Here is a 19,517-nt window from a genome sequence, read left to right as displayed (position 1 = left end):
GCATAACAGATTTATACTAGGAAGGACCACAGAGGCCATCTAATCCAACCCCCTCACTTTACAGAGGAGGAAACTGAGGGCTAAGTGACACACAGGGAGTGTCAAAGGGAGGATTTGAACCCAAGTACTCTAAGCCCCAAAACAGATATCTTTCAACTATAGCACCTTGAATTTATCCATTAGAGCTTATCCAATCTGATGGTCAAAAATTTTAAATATTTCATGGATTCTAGAACTAGCACGATGAGGAAAAGATTTAATACACACAAAGAATTTCACAAGGAATGTGTAAAAGATAGAATGAGAGACAAAACCTTGGATTACATTCATCATGTATGTGTGTGTTCATCCTTCATTGCCAAAGAAGACCATACCATCAGAGAAATAATGACATGACTTGCACTTGACTTGGTTTTGAGTGAGGGAGGGCTGTGCAGGTCACGAGCCTCACTTCTCCTCCAGAGCCATCTGAATCCAGTGACCAGATATTCATCAGGATGACTAGAGATGACTCAGAATGAGGCAATTGGGGTTAAGTGACTTGCCCAAGGTCACACAGCTAGTGAGTGTCAAGTGTCTAAGGTGAGATTTAAACTCAGGTCCTCCTGACTCCTGTACTGGTGCTCTATCCACTGTATCACCTAGCTGCACAAAGACAAAACCCCTGGGATGAGACACAGTATGTGCCAATGTGTTTTTTCATTCTAGAGCTTAACAAATACCACAAAAAATGCACATTGCCATACATCAAATAGAGGAGAAAAAGATGATTGTATGTGAAATTGCAGGTATATATTATGTACATACCTTGATTTTCCCTTTAAGGATATAATAAACTCAACATGTAATGTTCTAAGCTTTCCCTGCTTGTCATTTCCTTCTGGTTTTCTTTTTTTTTTCTATACATTAAAAAAAAATATCTCAATGACCCTCTTTCCTTTCCCTTTTCCTTTTTTTTTTTTTTTGGCAGTTCTGTTAATAACTTCTCTACCTCCCCAAATCCTCTCCTCCAATTAGAAAAAAAATCAAACATGACAACAAACCCTTGTAACAAATATACATAGCGAAGCTAAACAAATTCCTACGCTGGCCAGTTTCAAAAAATGTTAATATCATTTTAGACCTTTAGTCCTAATGCCTCTGTCAGGAGAGAGAGGGTATGCATCACCACCTGTCCTTCACCACCAGACCAACCTGTGGTTGGTCATTGCATTGACCAGAGTTCTTATGTCTTTCAAAGATGTTTTCCTTACAATGTAATTGTGAGTCTATAAATTGTTCTTTGTTTTGACTCTACTCACCACACTCTGTGTGAGTCATTACAAATCTTCCAGCTTTCTTTGAAACCATCCTGTTTACTATATCTGTAGCACAATAATTTTCGGTTACAGTCATATGTCATGATTTAATTAGCCATTAATGAATATTTCCGTTAAGTATCCCATTATTTGCTGTAAGAAAAAATACTACAGATATTTTTGTACGTACTATCCTTTTCCTCTTTCTTTCATTAGTTTGAGTTAGGGACCTTGGAATGATATTGCTGGATCAAAGAGTATGTACAATTTAGCGACTTTTGGAGCAACATTCCAAGCTGCTTTCCAGAATAACTAGACCCATATGCCTCTCCGCCAACAGTGTAGTAAGAAAATAGTGTCTGTTTTCCTACAGCCTTCTCAATAACAGTCATTTTTTTTTCTTGCTTTGCCAATCTGACGGATGTGAAGCAGAACCTCAGATCCAGGGACACAGTGACTTTTTCATTGATGCATTTGTAATAATTTACACTCAACACTTTCAGTTGATTTATGATCTCATTGATGTGGAAAGTCCCCAAACAGGGTAATTCATATTCATCTGTGTCTTCTGACCTTACACTATTGTTGTCCCTATCTTTCCATGAATCCTCGATAGGAGTCCACCCAATTCACTAGAGATTTTCCTTTAAGTCTCTTTACAGTACAAGGGTATCAACAAGTGCAGTATGTGAACTGTCTATCTGTTTTTACTCATTCTCATTACACAGCTGGGCCACTTTCTTTTCTAGGCTTATTTCACTAGGATGATCTTTTATGCTGCCTTTTGTGGATGAGATCTCTTTGGTGATATAAGTTCCCTTTGAGCAGGAATCACTTTTTTTGGATGTATTTGTATTCCCCAGGACCAAGCATAGTAGCAGCCATATTATAAGCATTTAATAAATGCTTCCTGATTGATTGGATGCAGGTCCTTATATATCTTTCCATTTCCCTTTAGATAAGTCATAGTTTTAATTCTTTTGAGATTGTGATTCTATGAGTTGTAGTTCTACAGCATCACTGAAAGAATGTTGGTATTATAAAGAGTTTTTGTTTTGGGAAGGACCTTAAGTTCACTGAAAGTCCTGCACAGGTTTTCAAGCACAATTCAGTCCATTTAATTGTTCTTGCTTGTTTTTGGTCCCAGCTCATTGCCTATTTGCAAAATAAATTTCTCCTGTGAAGACCAGATCAACAGACTGTCCATTCAACTGCATTTCACAGTCTAGATGAAAGACCTTCTTTATCCATTTGGTTTTTCCCATGTAGTTTGTTGCACTGAACCTTTGAATGGTTATGAATCTCATAAAGGAAGCATTGTAATGTTCTGGCATATGATACACACAACACAATTTGACTGAGAAAAAGAAGCCTACAGAGGACTTCATTGTCTGTAGGGAATCCTTCTTCCATTTGGATTCTGTCAAAACCAACCCCAATTCCTTGAGGAAATATGTATCATCTAGTTTTATGACTCATTTGCTCTTAATAATCTGAAATTGTAAAAGTTCTCTCTTGGTGCTTATATAAAAGAATCTTCTATGATCGTAAAATAAGTTTGGGAGATAACATTGGAAAAGAGTGTCTGAATGTAGCATGTCAGTTGCTTTTTTAATAGTCAACATAGAGAGTGGAATCTGGTATTCTCTGTATCTTCCAGTCAACTGTCGTACTAATAAAATTATTTATGCAAGTATTAAATGTCAATGCAATTTTTTCAGTAATTTAATGTCTTCCATTCTTTCAGATAAGTTAAGAACCTGTTATGAAATGGGTCATAATGGTGCAGAGACTTTTCTATGTGTACTTGGGCTCATCTGCCTGATCTGGTCTTTATTTTCTAAATCAATGTGCAGCTACCATTTGGACTGTGATATCACTCTTCCTGCCAGATGTTTTCCTTATATGTTCTGTGAAAGTGTGGAAATGGTAACAGAGGAAGCCAGGTGCTAGATAAATCTTGACAGATCTTTTCTTTTGAATTTTTCTCTTTCATATTTAATCTTCAAATTTTCATGGGATGATCTAACTTAATTGCCAAACTTGCTGTAAACTTTTTACCCCTCCATTATTTTTCCCAGTTTTATGAATAACAGTTAAATTGACTATTAATCTTCCACCATAAACCCATTAAAAGGCTTTTCAAATTAATTTATATTTTATGCCAGTCTTTCCCTTGGATGTCACATTTGTCTACTTGGCAAGAAAATCAGTGTCTTCTGACTGATATTGTTTCTCGGCACTTCTGACCTCTTTATTGTAGCAAATGCTTTATATTGATGAAACTTTGATTAGTTTAGAACTGTTTTGACTGCACTCTATATTTAAAGAAGCTATTGATGATGAAAATGGGAAGTGGATAAAGGAATAGACACAGATATGAGCCATATCATCACTTCTCTTCTCACGTTTATCCTTCTAGTTTTATATCTTTTTCTTTTATCTTTGTGAACAATAAGACTATCAGCTTATAAAACAACTGACTTGCAAATGACATCAGTAATCAAGCGCTTCCCTTTCTGCTAAGATAATTCAATTTTTTTGTGAAGTTCTTTCATGCTGTTTATTTCTAGTGGCTTACAATTCTTTTCTTGGGGGTAGAGAGACAAAGGCAAGGAGGGAAGGAAGAAAAGATGGAGGAAGGCAGGGAAGGAGGGAGGGAGGGGAAGAGAGGGAGAGAGAGGACTTGAAATTTATAAAACTTTGACCTCTTTTCTTTCTTGATATTAAGTTAACTTTTCCAACATATTTTTTCATAATCCTCTCCCTTTGTCTATCTTTCCATTGAAGTCTCTGACTAGTAGTGCTATACCAGTAACTCAAGAATGGAGTACTATACCTGCCTTATGTAATTGAAGCAGCTACTTATATTAATATTGTGAGACAAATGGCAAGAGCTGTGTTTTCTATAGATGACTTCTTTAAGTGGTCTTTTCATTCAAAGCAACTCTTTTATTAGTGAAGCAAGTCAAAATTGGTTCCAGTAGTTAAACCTAGACAACAGAGTCTATATTTTGTATTTTATGTTTTCACTACTTCAAGAATTCAATATTTCATTCATGTGGATCTTTGTGTCATAGATGCAGATCCTAATTCTTATGTATCTTAATAGGTCATGCTTATGAGTTACCTTGACAAAAAAAAAAATCATTGCCTAGTGCCCAGCCCTCTCCTAATGAGCCTTTCTGCATATCACTGGGCTAAATAAAACAATTAATGGATGAACGAATGAATGAACATGCACATAATGAGTACTTGCAATGTATCAGGCACTGTACTAGACTCTGAAGACACAAATATAAGTATGTATGTTGATATCTTCCCTCAAGGACCTTGCATCCTAATGAGGAAAGATGACACACATGGTGGATGATCAGAAAGGAGCATTTTCATACTGTTTATTCAATGACTGTTTTCAGGGCTACAGTTGGAAAGGGGTCAGCTGGAAATTGTAAAGGAATGCTTGTGCTGGTAAGTCCTAAAGTTGGCCCAGGGTCACAGTGTGGGAGCTTGAAGTCCTGGGTCAGAAGTAGAAGTTGGAGAACAGGAACATGGCCAAGATGAGATGTAGCAGATCTTAATCTTAGCTAGATATGATGAATTCTCTCTAGTCATAAGCCCTCAGGACCCAAGCTCAGGGTTCAAAACAGGAGATGCAAGATAGGATGACAAATGTAACAATCTAGGATTAGCCAGAGTTTGTTTTTAAGACTGAGTCTCCCTATCTTGCCTAGGCTGAAACTTCATCAGTCATAGATTAGCCAATTCCACTGCTGATCAACTTGGAAGCACTGACCTACTCCATTTTCCACTTGAGACTATTCAACCCCACTTAGGATGCCTGGTGGCTCTCTACTCCTAAGGGCTTACCATATTAGTGTAAGATTTAGTGTGTACATCCAATTGGCTTAAGTCCAACAGCAGTTCAGAACTGCAGAGCTGAACCAATTCAACAACTGCAGCTTCCCCTAGCAGCAATGATTATAGGCATGGCCACCATACCCAACCCCAAATTTGGCTTCTAATGGTGTAGCTTTGTAGAATTCAGACTGTTCTCCCTGCCACAAGTATTCAAATATAATTTTATTAAGTAGGGAAGGAGGGAAGTTTACACTAACGTCTAAGACACTTCCCACAAGACATACCCCCAACTGAAAGTCAACATAGAAACATTTCATAGAAACATTTTATAGAAACTTCAAACAAGTCCAGAAAGGAGGAAAATCAAAGCAGAGGAAATGTTCAGACTTGAACAATGACCAATGAGACGTATTATCTGAATAAATTCAAAGAATTGAGTCCATTTGTGGAATTGACAAGATGTAGAAGGGCCCATTGTAAACACAACAGAATCTTCCAAATACTTTGAAAATTGTCCCCTTCTCTCTGATGTCAGGGCCTGCTCTCTAAGGGATATCTCATCTGATAATTATATATTAGGTATGCTATAAACATGGCAATCTTTCTGTTTAGAGGCAATCATAACAAGTGTCAGGGCTAAGCCTAGGCTAGAAGGCATCTGGTTCATGAAAGAATGAATGTTCACCTATGTGTACTGCACACGGGTCCTGGTGAAGCCTCTTATTCTGTATTTTATTGTGTATTCACTAATTATAAATTGGAATTTCATGTTTTGAGATGATTTGTACCAATCACTCCTCTGGTCACATATATTAAGCACTGTGACCATGACACTGGTATCCTTGCTATCACACGTGATATTCTATCTCTTGACTCTGGGCATTTGCAATGGCAGTCTCCCTTGCCTGGAACTTTCTCCCTCCTCATACCCACTTCCTAACATCCCTGACTTCCTTCAAGTCTTGGTTAAAGTCTCACCATCTGCAAAAGCCTTTCCCTCTTCTCCTTAATTAATCTTAGTGCCTTCCTTCTGAGACTATCCACAATTTATCCTTTACCTATCTTATTCTTACGTAGTTGTTTTCATATTGTATCCCTCATCAGCCTGTGAGCTCTTTGAGAGTGTGGACTATTTTGCTCCCTTTTTTGTAGCCCTGGGGCCCACCATAGTAGCTGGCACATAGTAAGTGCTTAATAAATGTTCACTGACTCCACATGATTGCCATTTTAAAACCATAAGGTCACACATAGAATGTTAGAGCAACGTCTGTAATGCAGAGCACACACTAGGCACTTGCAAAGGAATGAATGAGTGAAAATGCATGTAGTAAGCACTTCCTATGTGTCAAATACTGTGTTGATAAATATTTAGTTGTGTATGTCCTCTAACTTTAAATAGCACTTTGCAACATTTAAAATGTCATATAAACACGAATCATATTATTAGTATACATTATGTCAGCAAAGTCACTTCTATTTCAATTTGCCCATAAGAAAATAGTTGATGATATCAGTAGGAATTTAGGTTTTGCACAGGGATCCACGCAGGCATACCAGAAAAAGAAAATGCCTTCCAGCCCAGGCTCACCCTGGGTTTTGGGCATGATTCCCTCTAGATAGAAATATGCTGTAATGTTCTCTGACTGCACTGGGGGAAACTCTTAAAGCCCAAAGTTGGTTCTGTCTAGAGATGTTTAAGGGATGAATTCACTATAAATGGGTCTTATGCTACAGAAGAGCAGCCACTTTCCCTTTCTCTCCCTGTGAAAAGGGATAACTAAACAGGTATCCAGGTAAACTGGAAAGTGTACTGACTCTGCAATCAGACAATCCAAGTTTGAATTCCAGTTCTGCTGCTACTAACCTTGGGCAAGTCACAACTTCTCTGAGGCCCATTTCCCACATCTATAAAAATGAAGAGGGACTAGATGACCTGTGAAGTCCCTTTCGGCTACAAATCTTTTATCCCATGAAAATACAAGTAAGATAAGAGAAAATGACTGCATATTTTCACAAGGTTTTGTGTGTGTGTGTGTGTGTGTGTGTGTGTGTGTGTGTGTGTTTTCCTGTGCTACGAAGCATGCTCTCTGTACCATTATATTAGTCACTGTATCATCTGTGGATCTGATGAGCTGTCCCTTCCAGGCTTGATGAAAATATTAGCACGGACAATATCGGAGTCAGGATGTTGTCAGGATAGAATACTGAACCTTACTCTAAATGGGTGAAACGTGTGGGTGTGGGAGGGGGAGGGGTAAAGACGATTGGAACTGTGATTTCATCACTTTAGGGAGCTTCTGGTGATGAATTTCTTCTGATAATCTTCCAATCAAGTACTGATCTACCAATGCAGATCCGCACCTTGCTCTTTCTCTTAGATAATTATCAGATACACTAAGATTAATTGACTTGCCCAGGATCACTTGACTAGTGTAGATTAGGAGCCTCTGGAGGATAGGCACTATCTTTTGACTTTCTTTGTATCCCCATTGCTTTTTACAATGCTTAACAGATACTATATGCTTAATAAATACCTATTGACCGGTTGACTGACGCAGAGCCAGGACTCAAATCTAAATTTTCAGATTTCCAGCAGTTCCATTATGACCTGCTGCCTCTTCTTATAACTGTAGAAATTAATTACTACTGAAATAGGGGAGACCATGTGAGCATAATGGATAAAGGTGTAGGCTTTGATTCAAAGATATCTGCACTCATTTTCTGCTTCTGATGGGTACTAGCTCTGAGAGCATGGACAAATCATCTAACTTCTCAGAGGCTCAGGAAACTCCCTAAGATATTTCTCTCCTTAGTTATAGATGGGTTAAGATATGTATGAGTAAAGGAATTTCCGTATTGAGGAAGTCATAGATCATTGACTACATATTATTAAAGGACCCTCACCTTCAGTGCCCATCGTGCTATGGCAGTGACCCTAGGCTCTTCGGTTCTGTGGCAACAGAACTGACTAGCCCTAGAAAACTGCAAAAACTGTCATTCTGTTGCAGTGGTAGACTGTACGCCTATTGTACAAGGATCAATCTACCTGAGAAGTTCAGAGAGTTTTCTCACCAGAGGTGAAGTCCCTAGCTCTCAGGCATAGGAGGGTACTATCATTCTGATAGACCAGAACTAGTCTAATGACATCACCAAATTGAGACAGGACATAAATCTCTCAAGTGATAACAATAGTCTCCCCATCACTAGAGATTCAACAAGAGGTTGGATGAACCCTCCTCAGGGTTGTAGGAGGATCTGAAGTAGATGATCTGTGAAATTCTTTCCAGTGTTGACACAGATGCCCCAAACCTTTCTCTGGAGGGCTCCTGCCCCCTCCCCATCCCACACCAGACCAGTACACACTTACCTACATGAAGGTATGGGAAGTGGTGGCAGCCTCTGGGAAAATGAATCTGTAGTGCTCTGTAGATGTTTCCTAGGCCAGAAGCTTATAGGCATTTGGCTCAGGGGACCAATGTGGAGAAAGGCCAAGGCAAGGCTCAGTCCTTCCTCCTCCCTGTAGAAAATAGCAGGTTTGGTCCCCAGGGAGGTGACTTACATCCAAATTGATACACAATTGCCCCTGGAGAATATAACTAAATAGTCATTCTGGTGTGAGAGTCAATAGTCTTTTCTCAGTCCCAGAGGCCTTATCCCCCAACATCTCCTTTAACTTAGGCTCCTTCAGGACCCAGATCTCTTTCTATATTCTTCTTTTGGCACTAAGAGAGCTTGGAAGAGAGCCAAGAGATAATATTTTGCTACAGGTAAAATATATTTAGAACATTAATTGTCTCCAAGGATATATAGGGAAATCTCATGAGCTTTACTAATGGCAAACTGTAGAGTAACTGATCTGGAAATGACCTTAGAACATAGAATGTTAGCACTATAAAGGACATTAGAGATTACCTGGTCCATTTCCCCTCATTTGACAAATAAGGAAACTGAGTTCCAAAGTTTTTCACCTTTTATCATATGACCCTGGGTGAGTCAGGATTCAAGTCCTTTTCTACTTTTGATTTCCCGTCCACTGCTTATTCCATAAAACATCCTCCCTCCCTTAACTAAGACTTGGATTTTGGTGTTTTTAGAAAACTTTCACTCTTTTTATTTTTCCTTAAGTCAAAGAGAAGTTGGAGTATCAGCTGTCAGAAAATAAGCCAAAGGAATGAACCTTTTTCACATTGTTGAATCAAGTGGAAGCCAAGAAAGCAAACATGCCCTAAGACTGCATTAGTAGAAGTCTAGTGTCTAGGTCAAGGAAAGCTAAGTGTTCTGCTCTCCTTTGCCCTCATCACATCACAGCTGGAGTACTATTTTCTTTTTCTTTTTGTTTAATTTATTTTAGTCTTCAACATTGATTTCCACAAGATTTTGAATTCCAAATTTTCTCCTCATCTATCCCCTTCCCTACCCCAAATGGCATGTATTCTGACTACCCCTTCCCCCAATCTGCCCTCCCTTTTATCATCTCCCCCTCTTATACCCTTCTCCCTACTTTCCTGTAGGGCAAGATATCCCATTGAGTGTATATGTTATTCCTTCCTTAAGACAAATCTGATGAGAGTAAGGTTCATTCATTCCCTCTCATCTCCCACCTCTTCCCCTTCATTGTAAAAGCTCTTTCTTGCCTCTTTTATGTGAGATAATTTACCCCATTCTGCCTCTGCCTTTCTCCTCCCAGTTTTTCCTCTCTCACCACTAAATTTTATTTCTTAGATATAATCCCTTCATATTGAATTCATCCTGTGTGCTCTGTCTAATATATGTATTCTCTTCAATTACCCTAATACTGAGAAAGGACTCTTCAGTTACAAATTCGTTTCTCCATGCAGGAATGTAAACAGTTGAACTTTAATAAGTCTGTTATGATTTCTCTTTCCTGTTTACCTTTCCATGCTTCTCTTGATTCTTATATTTGAAAGTCAAATCTTCTATTCAACTCTGGTCTTTTCATCAAGAATGCTTGAAAGTCCTCTCTTTTACTGAATGTCCATTTTCCCCCCTGAAGTATTATACTCACTTTTTCTGGATAGGTGACTCTTGCCTTTGATCCCTTAATGTAGAAGCTGCTAGATCTTGTGTTATCCCAATTGCATCCTCACAATACTTAAATTGTTTCTTTCTGGCTGCTTGCAATATTTTCTCCTTGACTTGGGAACTATGGAATATTGTAACCAAATTTCTAGGAGTTTTCCTGTTGATATCTCTTTCCAGAGGTGATTGGTGGATTCTTTCAATTTCTATTTTGCCCTCTGGTTCTAGAAGATCAGGGTACTTTTCCTTGATAATTTCTTAAAAGATGATGCCTAGGCTCTTTATTGATCATGGCTTTCAGGTAGTCCAATAATTTTTAAATTATGTCTCCTGGATCTATCTTTCAGGTCAGTGGTTTTTCCGGTGAGATATTTCACATTGTTTTCTTTTTTTTTTTCATTTTTTTGGTTCAGTTTTATAATTTCTTGATTTCTTGCAAAGTCATTAGCTTTCATTTGCTCCATTCTAATTTTGAAGCAATTATTTTCTTCTGTGAGCTTTTGTACTTTCTTTTCCATTTTAGTGGATTCTGCTTTTTAAGACATTCTTCTCCTCATTGCTTTTTTGTATCTCTTTTGCCATTTGGGTTAGTCTATCTTTTAAGGTGTTATTTTCTTCAGCATTTTTTGGGTCTTCTTTAGCAAGCAGTTGACTAGATTTTTCATGATTTTCTTGCATTACTGTCAGTTCTCTTCCCATTTTTCCCTCTATTTCTCTTACTTGATTTTCAAAATCCTTTTTGAGCTCTTCCATGTCATGCAAATCAATTCATATTTTTCTCAGGGGCTTTTGATGTAGAAGCTTTCACTGTTGTCTTCCTCTGGTTGTATGTTTTGATCTTTGTCATCAAAGTAAAATTTTAAAATGTGAGTTTTTTTATGCTGTTTGCTCATTTTCCCAGCCAAATACTTGACTTTCTAACTTTTTGGTAAGGTAGGACTCTGCTTCCAGCATGTAGGGTGTCCTGTCCCAAACTTCAGGGGTCTTGTGCAGCTGTTTTCAGAGATGCTTCTAAGTTCCTACAAATTTTCAGCTCTTTCAAAGTGGTATGATCAAGGCAGAGATGTTTACTTTTTTGCTGGCCTGTGCTCTTGTCTATGAATGATCACATGCACTCTTTTCTGTGTTGGAACTGTGAGGAGGATTCCCTCTCCACTCCAGCCACAAGCTCTGCCACACCAGCACTCCTCCTTGCCCCAAGACAACCATCCAGATCTGTGACTCAGATCCAAGCATGGATGAAGCAAGAGAATCCTGCCTAAGTGCCAGCAAAGAGATCCCTGCAATCATCCTCTGATCACCAGCTTGATCCCTACACTGTTTGTGGATGATGAGCTTTGGAAGCCACCACCACTGCTGCTGCTGCAGCTGCTGCTGTTGTTGCCACTTGTGGCCACTGCCACTTCCACTGCCCCAGGGCTGGGGCTTGATTGTTCTCTTCTCTCACCCAGTTCTGACAGTTTTCCCACTGACCTTCTATGTTGTCTTTGGCACTTGTTTGCCAAGAAGTCTGGAAACTACCACAGCTGCAAGTGACTCAGTCCTCTGATGCCTGCTCTAGCCCTGTCTCTCTGTCTAATGGCCCACATTGGATTGTGCTCAGCTCCCAGCCTGGTATGATAGACCCTTCCTGTAAACCTTCTATGCTGTCTTGTGCTGGAGATGTTTCACTCCATCATTTTGTGGGTTCTGATGTTCTAGAATTTGTTTAGAGTCATTTTTACAGGCATTTGGAGGGATTTGGGGGAGAGCTCAAGAAAGTCCCTGCTTTTATTCCACTATCTTGGCTCCACCCCTGGAGTATTATTTTCAATTCTGGAGGCTATAACATTTGAGGAAACATTTACAAGCTAAAGCATGGCCAAAAAAGAATAATCAGAATAGGAAAGGGCCTCAAAATCACATCATGGGTAGGATGATTGAAGGAACAGGATATATTTAGCCTAATAAGGAGAGAAGATTAGTGTTGGGCTGAGGTGGGAATGGGAACATGGAATATAAGAGCTTCCCAAATTTCAGAAGAGAATGATTATGGAGAAAAGGGATTAGACTTGTGTCACATTGCTATAGCTTCTACTCGTTGGTCCTAATCCTGCCCTTGAATATCAAGCAGAATAAAATCTTTTGTGTACAACTGAAATCTAAAGAAGTATTAGCTTCTAAGTACCTTTCTAATTCTGAAAATCTTCAGTACTAGGAAATACAAGGGAAATCACTGGCATAATCCCTCAGTCTAAAGTCTTGATAGATTAGTACGCTACAAATTTATACTATCCGCTTTCCACTTCACACTCATTACAGTAGGGCAATCCTACTCCCCTTTGATTGATTCTCTATCACATTGCAGAGTTGTTCATCTATCAACATGTCAGTATGGACAGCAGACATTTTCAATCCATCGGTTTTTTATTTGTTTGTTTTTATCTTCTGAGTGAGTATTTAGGACAGAACAGCATAGTCTCATTTAGAACACTATGCACCATCTGAGAGTTGATGTAATCAGCACAATGTCATATGCAATTAGAAATATCTTAGAAACTCACTGTCCATATGTAATCCTTTTTCCATTTGGATTTTGCACTAGACATTTTTCTAGAGAGTGACACAAACAATAACAACAATTGGAAAGTGTATATATATGTATATGTATATATGTGTATGTATACATATATATATGTATATACACACACACACACATACACATACACATACATATATATATATATATATATATATACAGCTTCTATGGTCCCTTAAATTAATGGGTTCCCAGGAATTAATTTTATTTGGAGGTTCCTTTTGGGTTAGTATTTATTTGAAATGATAACTTATAAGTCCTCACCCATGCGTTTACTTTTATTGGGCCAACAAGCAACCACATTACTTAAAAGTGAAAAGAGAATAATTTTATAGCATACTAAAATAAGTAATAAGAATGATTCTTCTCTATAAGAATAGAATGCACACATATCATTATTGTGGTAGGGTACATGCAAGGAACATGTGCAACCAAAGAATGTAGTAAATGTGTATGACTGGCTCACAGATGTGTCTGGGTCAACTCATCCCTCCTATTCTGCAGAATCTAGTGTTGAGGTCATGTGAAGAGTCACCTAATCCATGGAGCTATAGTCCTTTTTTAATCTTTGGATTGTCTGCTAGGTTTCAGTAGCTATGAGGTACTTTTTCCACAGGAGGTCATAAGAAAAACCTTTAAGCAGACAAGATTCAGTAATATATCTGAACTGGGAAATGGAATGTGTGTGGGGGGAAAGGGGAAGATAAGGATAATGGCTCAAGTATAGACAGCTACCATCTCTATGATGATCAGAGCCAGATAATTTAGGTACAGGTTTCAAGGTGGAGGAGGAGGAAACACAATGATGGCCCAAGTGGAGCCAGATTGGCAAAATAATAGAGACGTGCAAAACAGTTTTTGCTTGGGTTTCATCCCCATACTACACTGTAAGTTTTATTGGGCAGGAACTCTATCTTATCTAAACGTTGTCTGCCTTCTCCCCACTAGAACAGGGCTCTGTACAAAACAAGAATGTATTGAATGTGTGTGGAATGAATTCATGCGTTCTATATCCAGTGATCTCTAGAGGAGGGGGAATCAGGAATCTTAGTTCTCTCCTTCAAATTACATCAAGTGAGCCAAGTGTGGTCAAGCCTCTTGTTTGAGAAATGGACTTCAGCCTGACCTCCAGAAAGTCACCTAGGCTGGGAGGCTGAGGGCACTATAGGCTTATTTTTGGTTCTGGGGCATGAGGTGAAAGGAAGTATCAGTCAGCTGGCAAGTTTTGTCAATTCCACTCCCAGAGTTTCTCTCTCTCACATCCCCACTTCTCCTTTCCAATCATCCAAGTTCAGATCTTCATCTCCTCTTGCCCATACTAATGCAATATAGTTTCCTAAATCCTCTACCTGCCTCTAATCTCTCCCTTGTCCAATCTGTTCTCCAAACAGCTGTGACTACAATCCTCAAAAGCTACAAGTCTGAACATCTCACTGCCTTGCTCAAAAATTTTGTCATTCTTATTATTATTATTCAAGTCCAAATCCACCTTATCCATGAAGTTGTCTTTGTTTCCCCATCATTGAAATATAGTTGAAAGTGATTTCTTCTCCCTGTAAATTTTTTATAGTTTAGATCTTACTTAGATCCATTCTTTGATTTAATTGTGATACAAGTGATAATCTGATACTTGTGTATTTATTATATTCATCCTATAGACTGTAAACACCCTGAAGATAGAGGTCCTATTTCACTTTGACATGAGCTTAAATAATTCAACAAGGTCCTGGGTAAAGAAAACCAAACATCTGTGTCAGAGCAGTCATAATGAGTATATTTAGAGTTAATGCAAAGTCCATTCTCACAGGTGGGATAAGAGAAGGGGGAATGGAGTGTAACCCTGCCCAAGGCTGAGTTTAGTCTGTTTAGATGCTATCAGTGTTGCAGTCCCAACTCTGTCCCCAAGGACAGGGCTATATTGAACATATAAAACTCTTTGACCAAAGTTCCTTGGATGAGAAACTCCTAGAATACAGGGTATATCTGTTATGGACACAACTCAGTACTATATGCATACATGGCTGATACTATATATCATCTGGAGCAAAGTCACATCTGTACCTGTTAAAGATACTTTTACCCAATTGACTTCTCAGGCTCTTGAGTACCAATGATGCATACTCAATAGTGGCAAGGGTATGGGGGGGATTAAGTGGAGGTTTCAAAGGTCACTTTTGGGATAGGAGCTACTAAGTCAAAGCCCTCTCTAAAGACTAGTTTCCAGGACAATGAGGCTGGCAGCAATGGAATAAAAATACATGAACAGCATGAACCCCACATGTGGGATCATCTAAGCTTGAGAGGGGAAACTTCTAAGGAACTCCTGTACAACTTGTTTTAAAGATTATGACCTCCCTTACAGTTGAGAGGAAGCCCTATGAAGAGAAGGTGATGAGGAAAGTTGGAAACAGTGAGAATTAAGGGCTTATTATAGCGTTACTGCTGGAGAAGTAAATGACAAACCACTCCAATATCTTTGCCAAGAAAACCCCAAATATTGTCTTGAGGAGTCAGACAGTAACAACATAAGGTTACTGGTCTTCATATGCATTATCTTTAGTCTAGTCCCTCCATCCAACCAGGGTGCAGGTAGCCTTTGGGCACCAACTCTGTTTGGCACTAGCATAAATCTTACCCACCTACCCATATACAACGAGGATGCTTTGGCACTTAACTTCAGAGTCTATGGTTGAAGCATGAAGGTTAAAGCAATGGTGAACCTTTACTCCCATAATTCCAAGGAAAGACACAGGAGCCATTGAACACCCTAATAAATGTCAGTGATGAAGGGAAAGGGGATCAGGTTGAAGAAGGGAGGTATAGACTAAAGGGATATCATTGAACCTTATGGTTCAGAATAGAGTCTGCCTCTGTTTTTGTTTGTATCAGTATCCTCAGTACTTAGCACAACACCTGGCCTAAAATAAGCACTCAAGAAATGCTTGTGCTTTTCTGTTATGTCAACAAGCAAATTTGGCCAACCTTATGAGAGTTTAGAGCTCTTAATAAACACTACTTAGGAGACAATGGAGTGTGGTGGAGCAAGCACTGGACTTGGAGTCGGAAGAATGGGCACTCCTTGAAAGGCAGTCCCCATTATAGGAGAGCTTCAAGCGACAGCAAAATGATGAATTGTCAGAAATAGTGTAGAGAGGGTTCCAGTTCAGGTACAGGATGAATTAGATCATAGGTATCAAACACATGGCCCCCAGAGGCCCAGTGCTGATCCAGACGAAAATGTAATTGGAAACTATTTAGCAAAATAAATAAACATAAAGTAAAACATAGATAATATTAATGTGAGTTTTCTAAAAGTCAATATGTGGCCAGCAGGGATCCTTACGTAAGGGTTAGTGGGCCCTGTTTCTACTTGAATTTGATGTCATTGACCTAGATGGCTCCCAAGGTTCTACGACCACCCAAGGTGACATAGTTCCTAGTTCCAACTCTACCACTAAGTAAATGAGGAAAAAAGAAAATGGTATAACTGGGATGCTTCTAAATAACCTTCTGTAGAGAAGGGAAATATGGAAGGGATGTGAAAGGTAGAGTTTAAGGGCTCCTTTAAGAGTTAAGTTTCAGAATCAATACAAAGAATTTTCCTTTCCTATGTTTTGTATTATGCTTTGATCATATATTGACTCCTGTCTAATGACTTAACACTTAAAAGAAAGCTATGGAGCTCTGGTGAGGAAATGAAATTATTACATTATTAAAAAGGAATAAAGCATCAATATGAATGCTTTCAAATCCATAAGGGATTGGTTTGGGAGAAAGTATTTTCTGCTTTCCTTCAAGTCAGCTCAAATCCTACCTTCTGCAAAGGCTGTTTCTCGTGCCCCTTAATGCCAGTGCCTTTCTTTTGGGATTACCCTCCATGTTCATTGTTTATACCTTGTATATACATAGTTGCTTGCATGTTGCATTAGATTGTGAGCTCCTATTTGGATAAGGATTGTGGATAAGGATTAGCTTTGCTGTTCTTTGTATCTCCAGGGCTTAGCACACTTAGAACAGAGTGATTAATAAATGTGTATTATCTGATACGCTTCCCATCTGACTAATGTGTGACCTGTCTGCCTCCAGCCCTCTTCTTCTCTACCTCACTCCAGTTTGGCTGTGCAAAGTGGAAAATGGTTTTAGCCAAAGAAGTTTTAGACTTTGACTCCTCTTCCTCAAGGCCCCACTTAAGATGGGAAAGATACAGATATAATTGCCTATAGTTGTCCAAAGATAATAAGAGTAGGGAGGTGAGTCATTCCAGCACAGAACATGCCCAGACTCATAGATACTCTCTTTTATTACTCTGAAGCCTTCAAAGTGTAACTTCCCCTGCCTTCTGACTGCTGAGGACATCCATCATTTTTTTTAACAATATGAGATATGGAATTTCCACTTTGAAGAACAATTTCCTCCATTCTTGAACTAGTCAAGTTCACATTATTTTAAATGTTAAGAAAAGAAAAATGTGAGAGCATTCAGAGAGTCTGGGGTAAGGGTCTTGAACCCAGGTTGTCTGGTTCTGTGTCCAGACTGGGCCTCTGAATTTAAGTTGGCATGCCCAAGGTCACACAAAGAGTCATTTTTCAGATGAAGAAACTGAGACTTAGAGAGATTAATAATGATTATTTGCCCTAACCCTAGGGCAAAAGGAACGTAATTCTTGACTTAGCTGATTCTCAAAATCAGAAAGTCCTAACCATTCCTCATCATACTACTGGGTCTCAAAGACATTTTTTATTCTATGAGAAATGTGGAGAGTGGAAGATCGTTGCTTTTTACAAACAGCCTGATTTCCTCAGACTCTCCCATTAGGGTAGTCACCTGACCTGTGCTCCTGCCTTCAGGATTCGAAGAAGCCTCTCTCGGATCTGCTTGGTTCTGACAGCATAAACAACAGGGTTGAGGATGGGAGGGATAAGCATGTAGAAGTTGGCCAACAAGATGTGGATGTGGGGAGGCACCTTGTGTCCAAAGCGGTGGGTGAGAGAGGAGACAGCAATAGGGATGTAGAAAACTAAGATGGCACAGATATGGGACCCACATGTCCCCAGGGTCTTGAGTCTGGCCTCTGGGGTGGCCAGTCCTAGTACAGCCCGGAAGATCATCACATAGGAGGCTGCAATGGCCAGTGAGTCCAGGATCAGAACAAGGAAGCCAATGCTCAAGCCATAAACATTGTTGACTTTTGTGTCACCACATGCCAGAGTCACCACTGCCATATGCTCACAGTAGGAATGGGCAATGATCCGGGCTCTGTAATGAGGGAGTCTCAGACGGATCATCAAAGGCAAAGGGCTAATGTAGAGCACCCCCCTCAAAAGGGCAACCAGACCCATGCGGCCCACCATGCCATGAGTGAGCACCATAGTGTGGCGCAAAGGGTCACAGATGGCCATGTAGCGATCAAAAGCCATGGCCAGGAAGATGCCTGACTCAACAGTGGCAAAGCAGTGAATGACAAACATCTGGGCCAGGCAAGCATCTAGTCCAATGTCACGGGCATCAAACCAAAAGATACTCAGCAGCTTGGGCATGGTGGAGGTGGACAGAACCAGGTCAATGACAGCCAACATGCATAGGAAGAGGTACATGGGTTCGTGCAGGCTGCGTTCCACTTTCACCACTGCCAGGATGGTCACATTCCCTACCACAGCTACCAAATACATGGAGCCAAAGGGGATGGATAGCCAGATGTGCAAGGGCTCCAGCCCAGGGATGCCAGTCAGTAGGAAAGAGGTGGGGGTAGAGCAGGCATTTTGAGAGGGAAACATGATGTGCATGGGGGGACCCACTCACCTGTGTCCCCTACCCCAGTGGAGGTTCCCTTTCTGGAAACTATAGATTGTTGAGTCTCCCTTCCATACAGAGGAGGCTGGCAGAATCTATAATCAAGAGGAAGAGGATTAAAATACTCATTCAAAAAACATATTTCTTCTATTTGAATGCCCACAGTAATTATGTCTACTGGTTCTCCCTTTTCCAACCAAAGGATCCACCTCTTTTGTCAATCTGGTTTCTACAAAACCTGATGCTCTCCTTCTTTGTACTTGCCTCTTTGAATCCCCAGCTCCCTTCAAGGCTCAGCTCAACCTCTTCCTCTTGCAGGAGATTTTTGAGAGTTCTTAAAATTCTTAGTGCTTCCCTGCTCCCCAAGTTACTGTGTATGTATTTTATTTTATTTTTCACTTACTTATTTGTATGAATGTTATTTCCCCCAAATACAATATGGATAGGTACTATTTCATTGTTGTCTATTCCATTCAATAATCATGCATTAGGCTCCTTATGTATGCAAGGCACTGCACAAGGCACTGAGGAGACAGTTGTTTTTCATCATGCAACCCTATATACATTTTCCTTTCAAAGAGACACAATTTTAGAGTTACAGCTCTGTGTTATAGGGATAACTTATCTATGAACATATAAATAAGAGGCAGCTAGGTGGCAAAGTAAATAGAGAACAGGACTTGGAGTGAGGAAGACTTGAGTTCAAATGTGATGCCGCAGTTTCCTCATTTGTAAAATGAGAGTAAAAATAGCACGTGCCTCCCAGGGTGGTTATGAGGACAAAACAAGGTATTTGTAAAGTGCTCTGGAAACCTTAAAGTACTAGTTATTCTTATTATTTCACTGATTTTCCCCCAGCTTAGTCTTTTCCCTTCTTAGTGATAAAAAGATCTTAATGGTAGTGAGGAGTACGCAGTGACTTAATAGCCCACCTATAATCACCCAAGTGA

At 39.6% G+C, this 19,517-nt stretch overlaps 1 protein-coding gene across 1 annotated transcript; it reads right to left on the bottom strand.

Annotated features, from left to right (window-relative positions):
* Positions 1-17,597: 17,597 nt before the first annotated feature.
* Positions 17,598-18,655, bottom strand: LOC140508847 (olfactory receptor 52M1-like). The gene has a single exon (XM_072616728.1). The coding sequence runs from the start codon at positions 18,558-18,560 to the stop codon at positions 17,598-17,600; it is 963 nt and encodes a 320-aa protein (XP_072472829.1). The 5' UTR covers positions 18,561-18,655.
* Between the last annotated feature and the right edge of the window lie 862 nt (positions 18,656-19,517).

Source organism: Notamacropus eugenii, chromosome 5 (genome assembly GCF_028372415.1).
Source record: "Notamacropus eugenii isolate mMacEug1 chromosome 5, mMacEug1.pri_v2, whole genome shotgun sequence".
Taxonomy (NCBI): domain Eukaryota; kingdom Metazoa; phylum Chordata; class Mammalia; order Diprotodontia; family Macropodidae; genus Notamacropus; species Notamacropus eugenii.
Note: the sequence above shows the minus strand (reverse complement) of the source record. Positions and strands in the feature narration are given on the sequence as shown.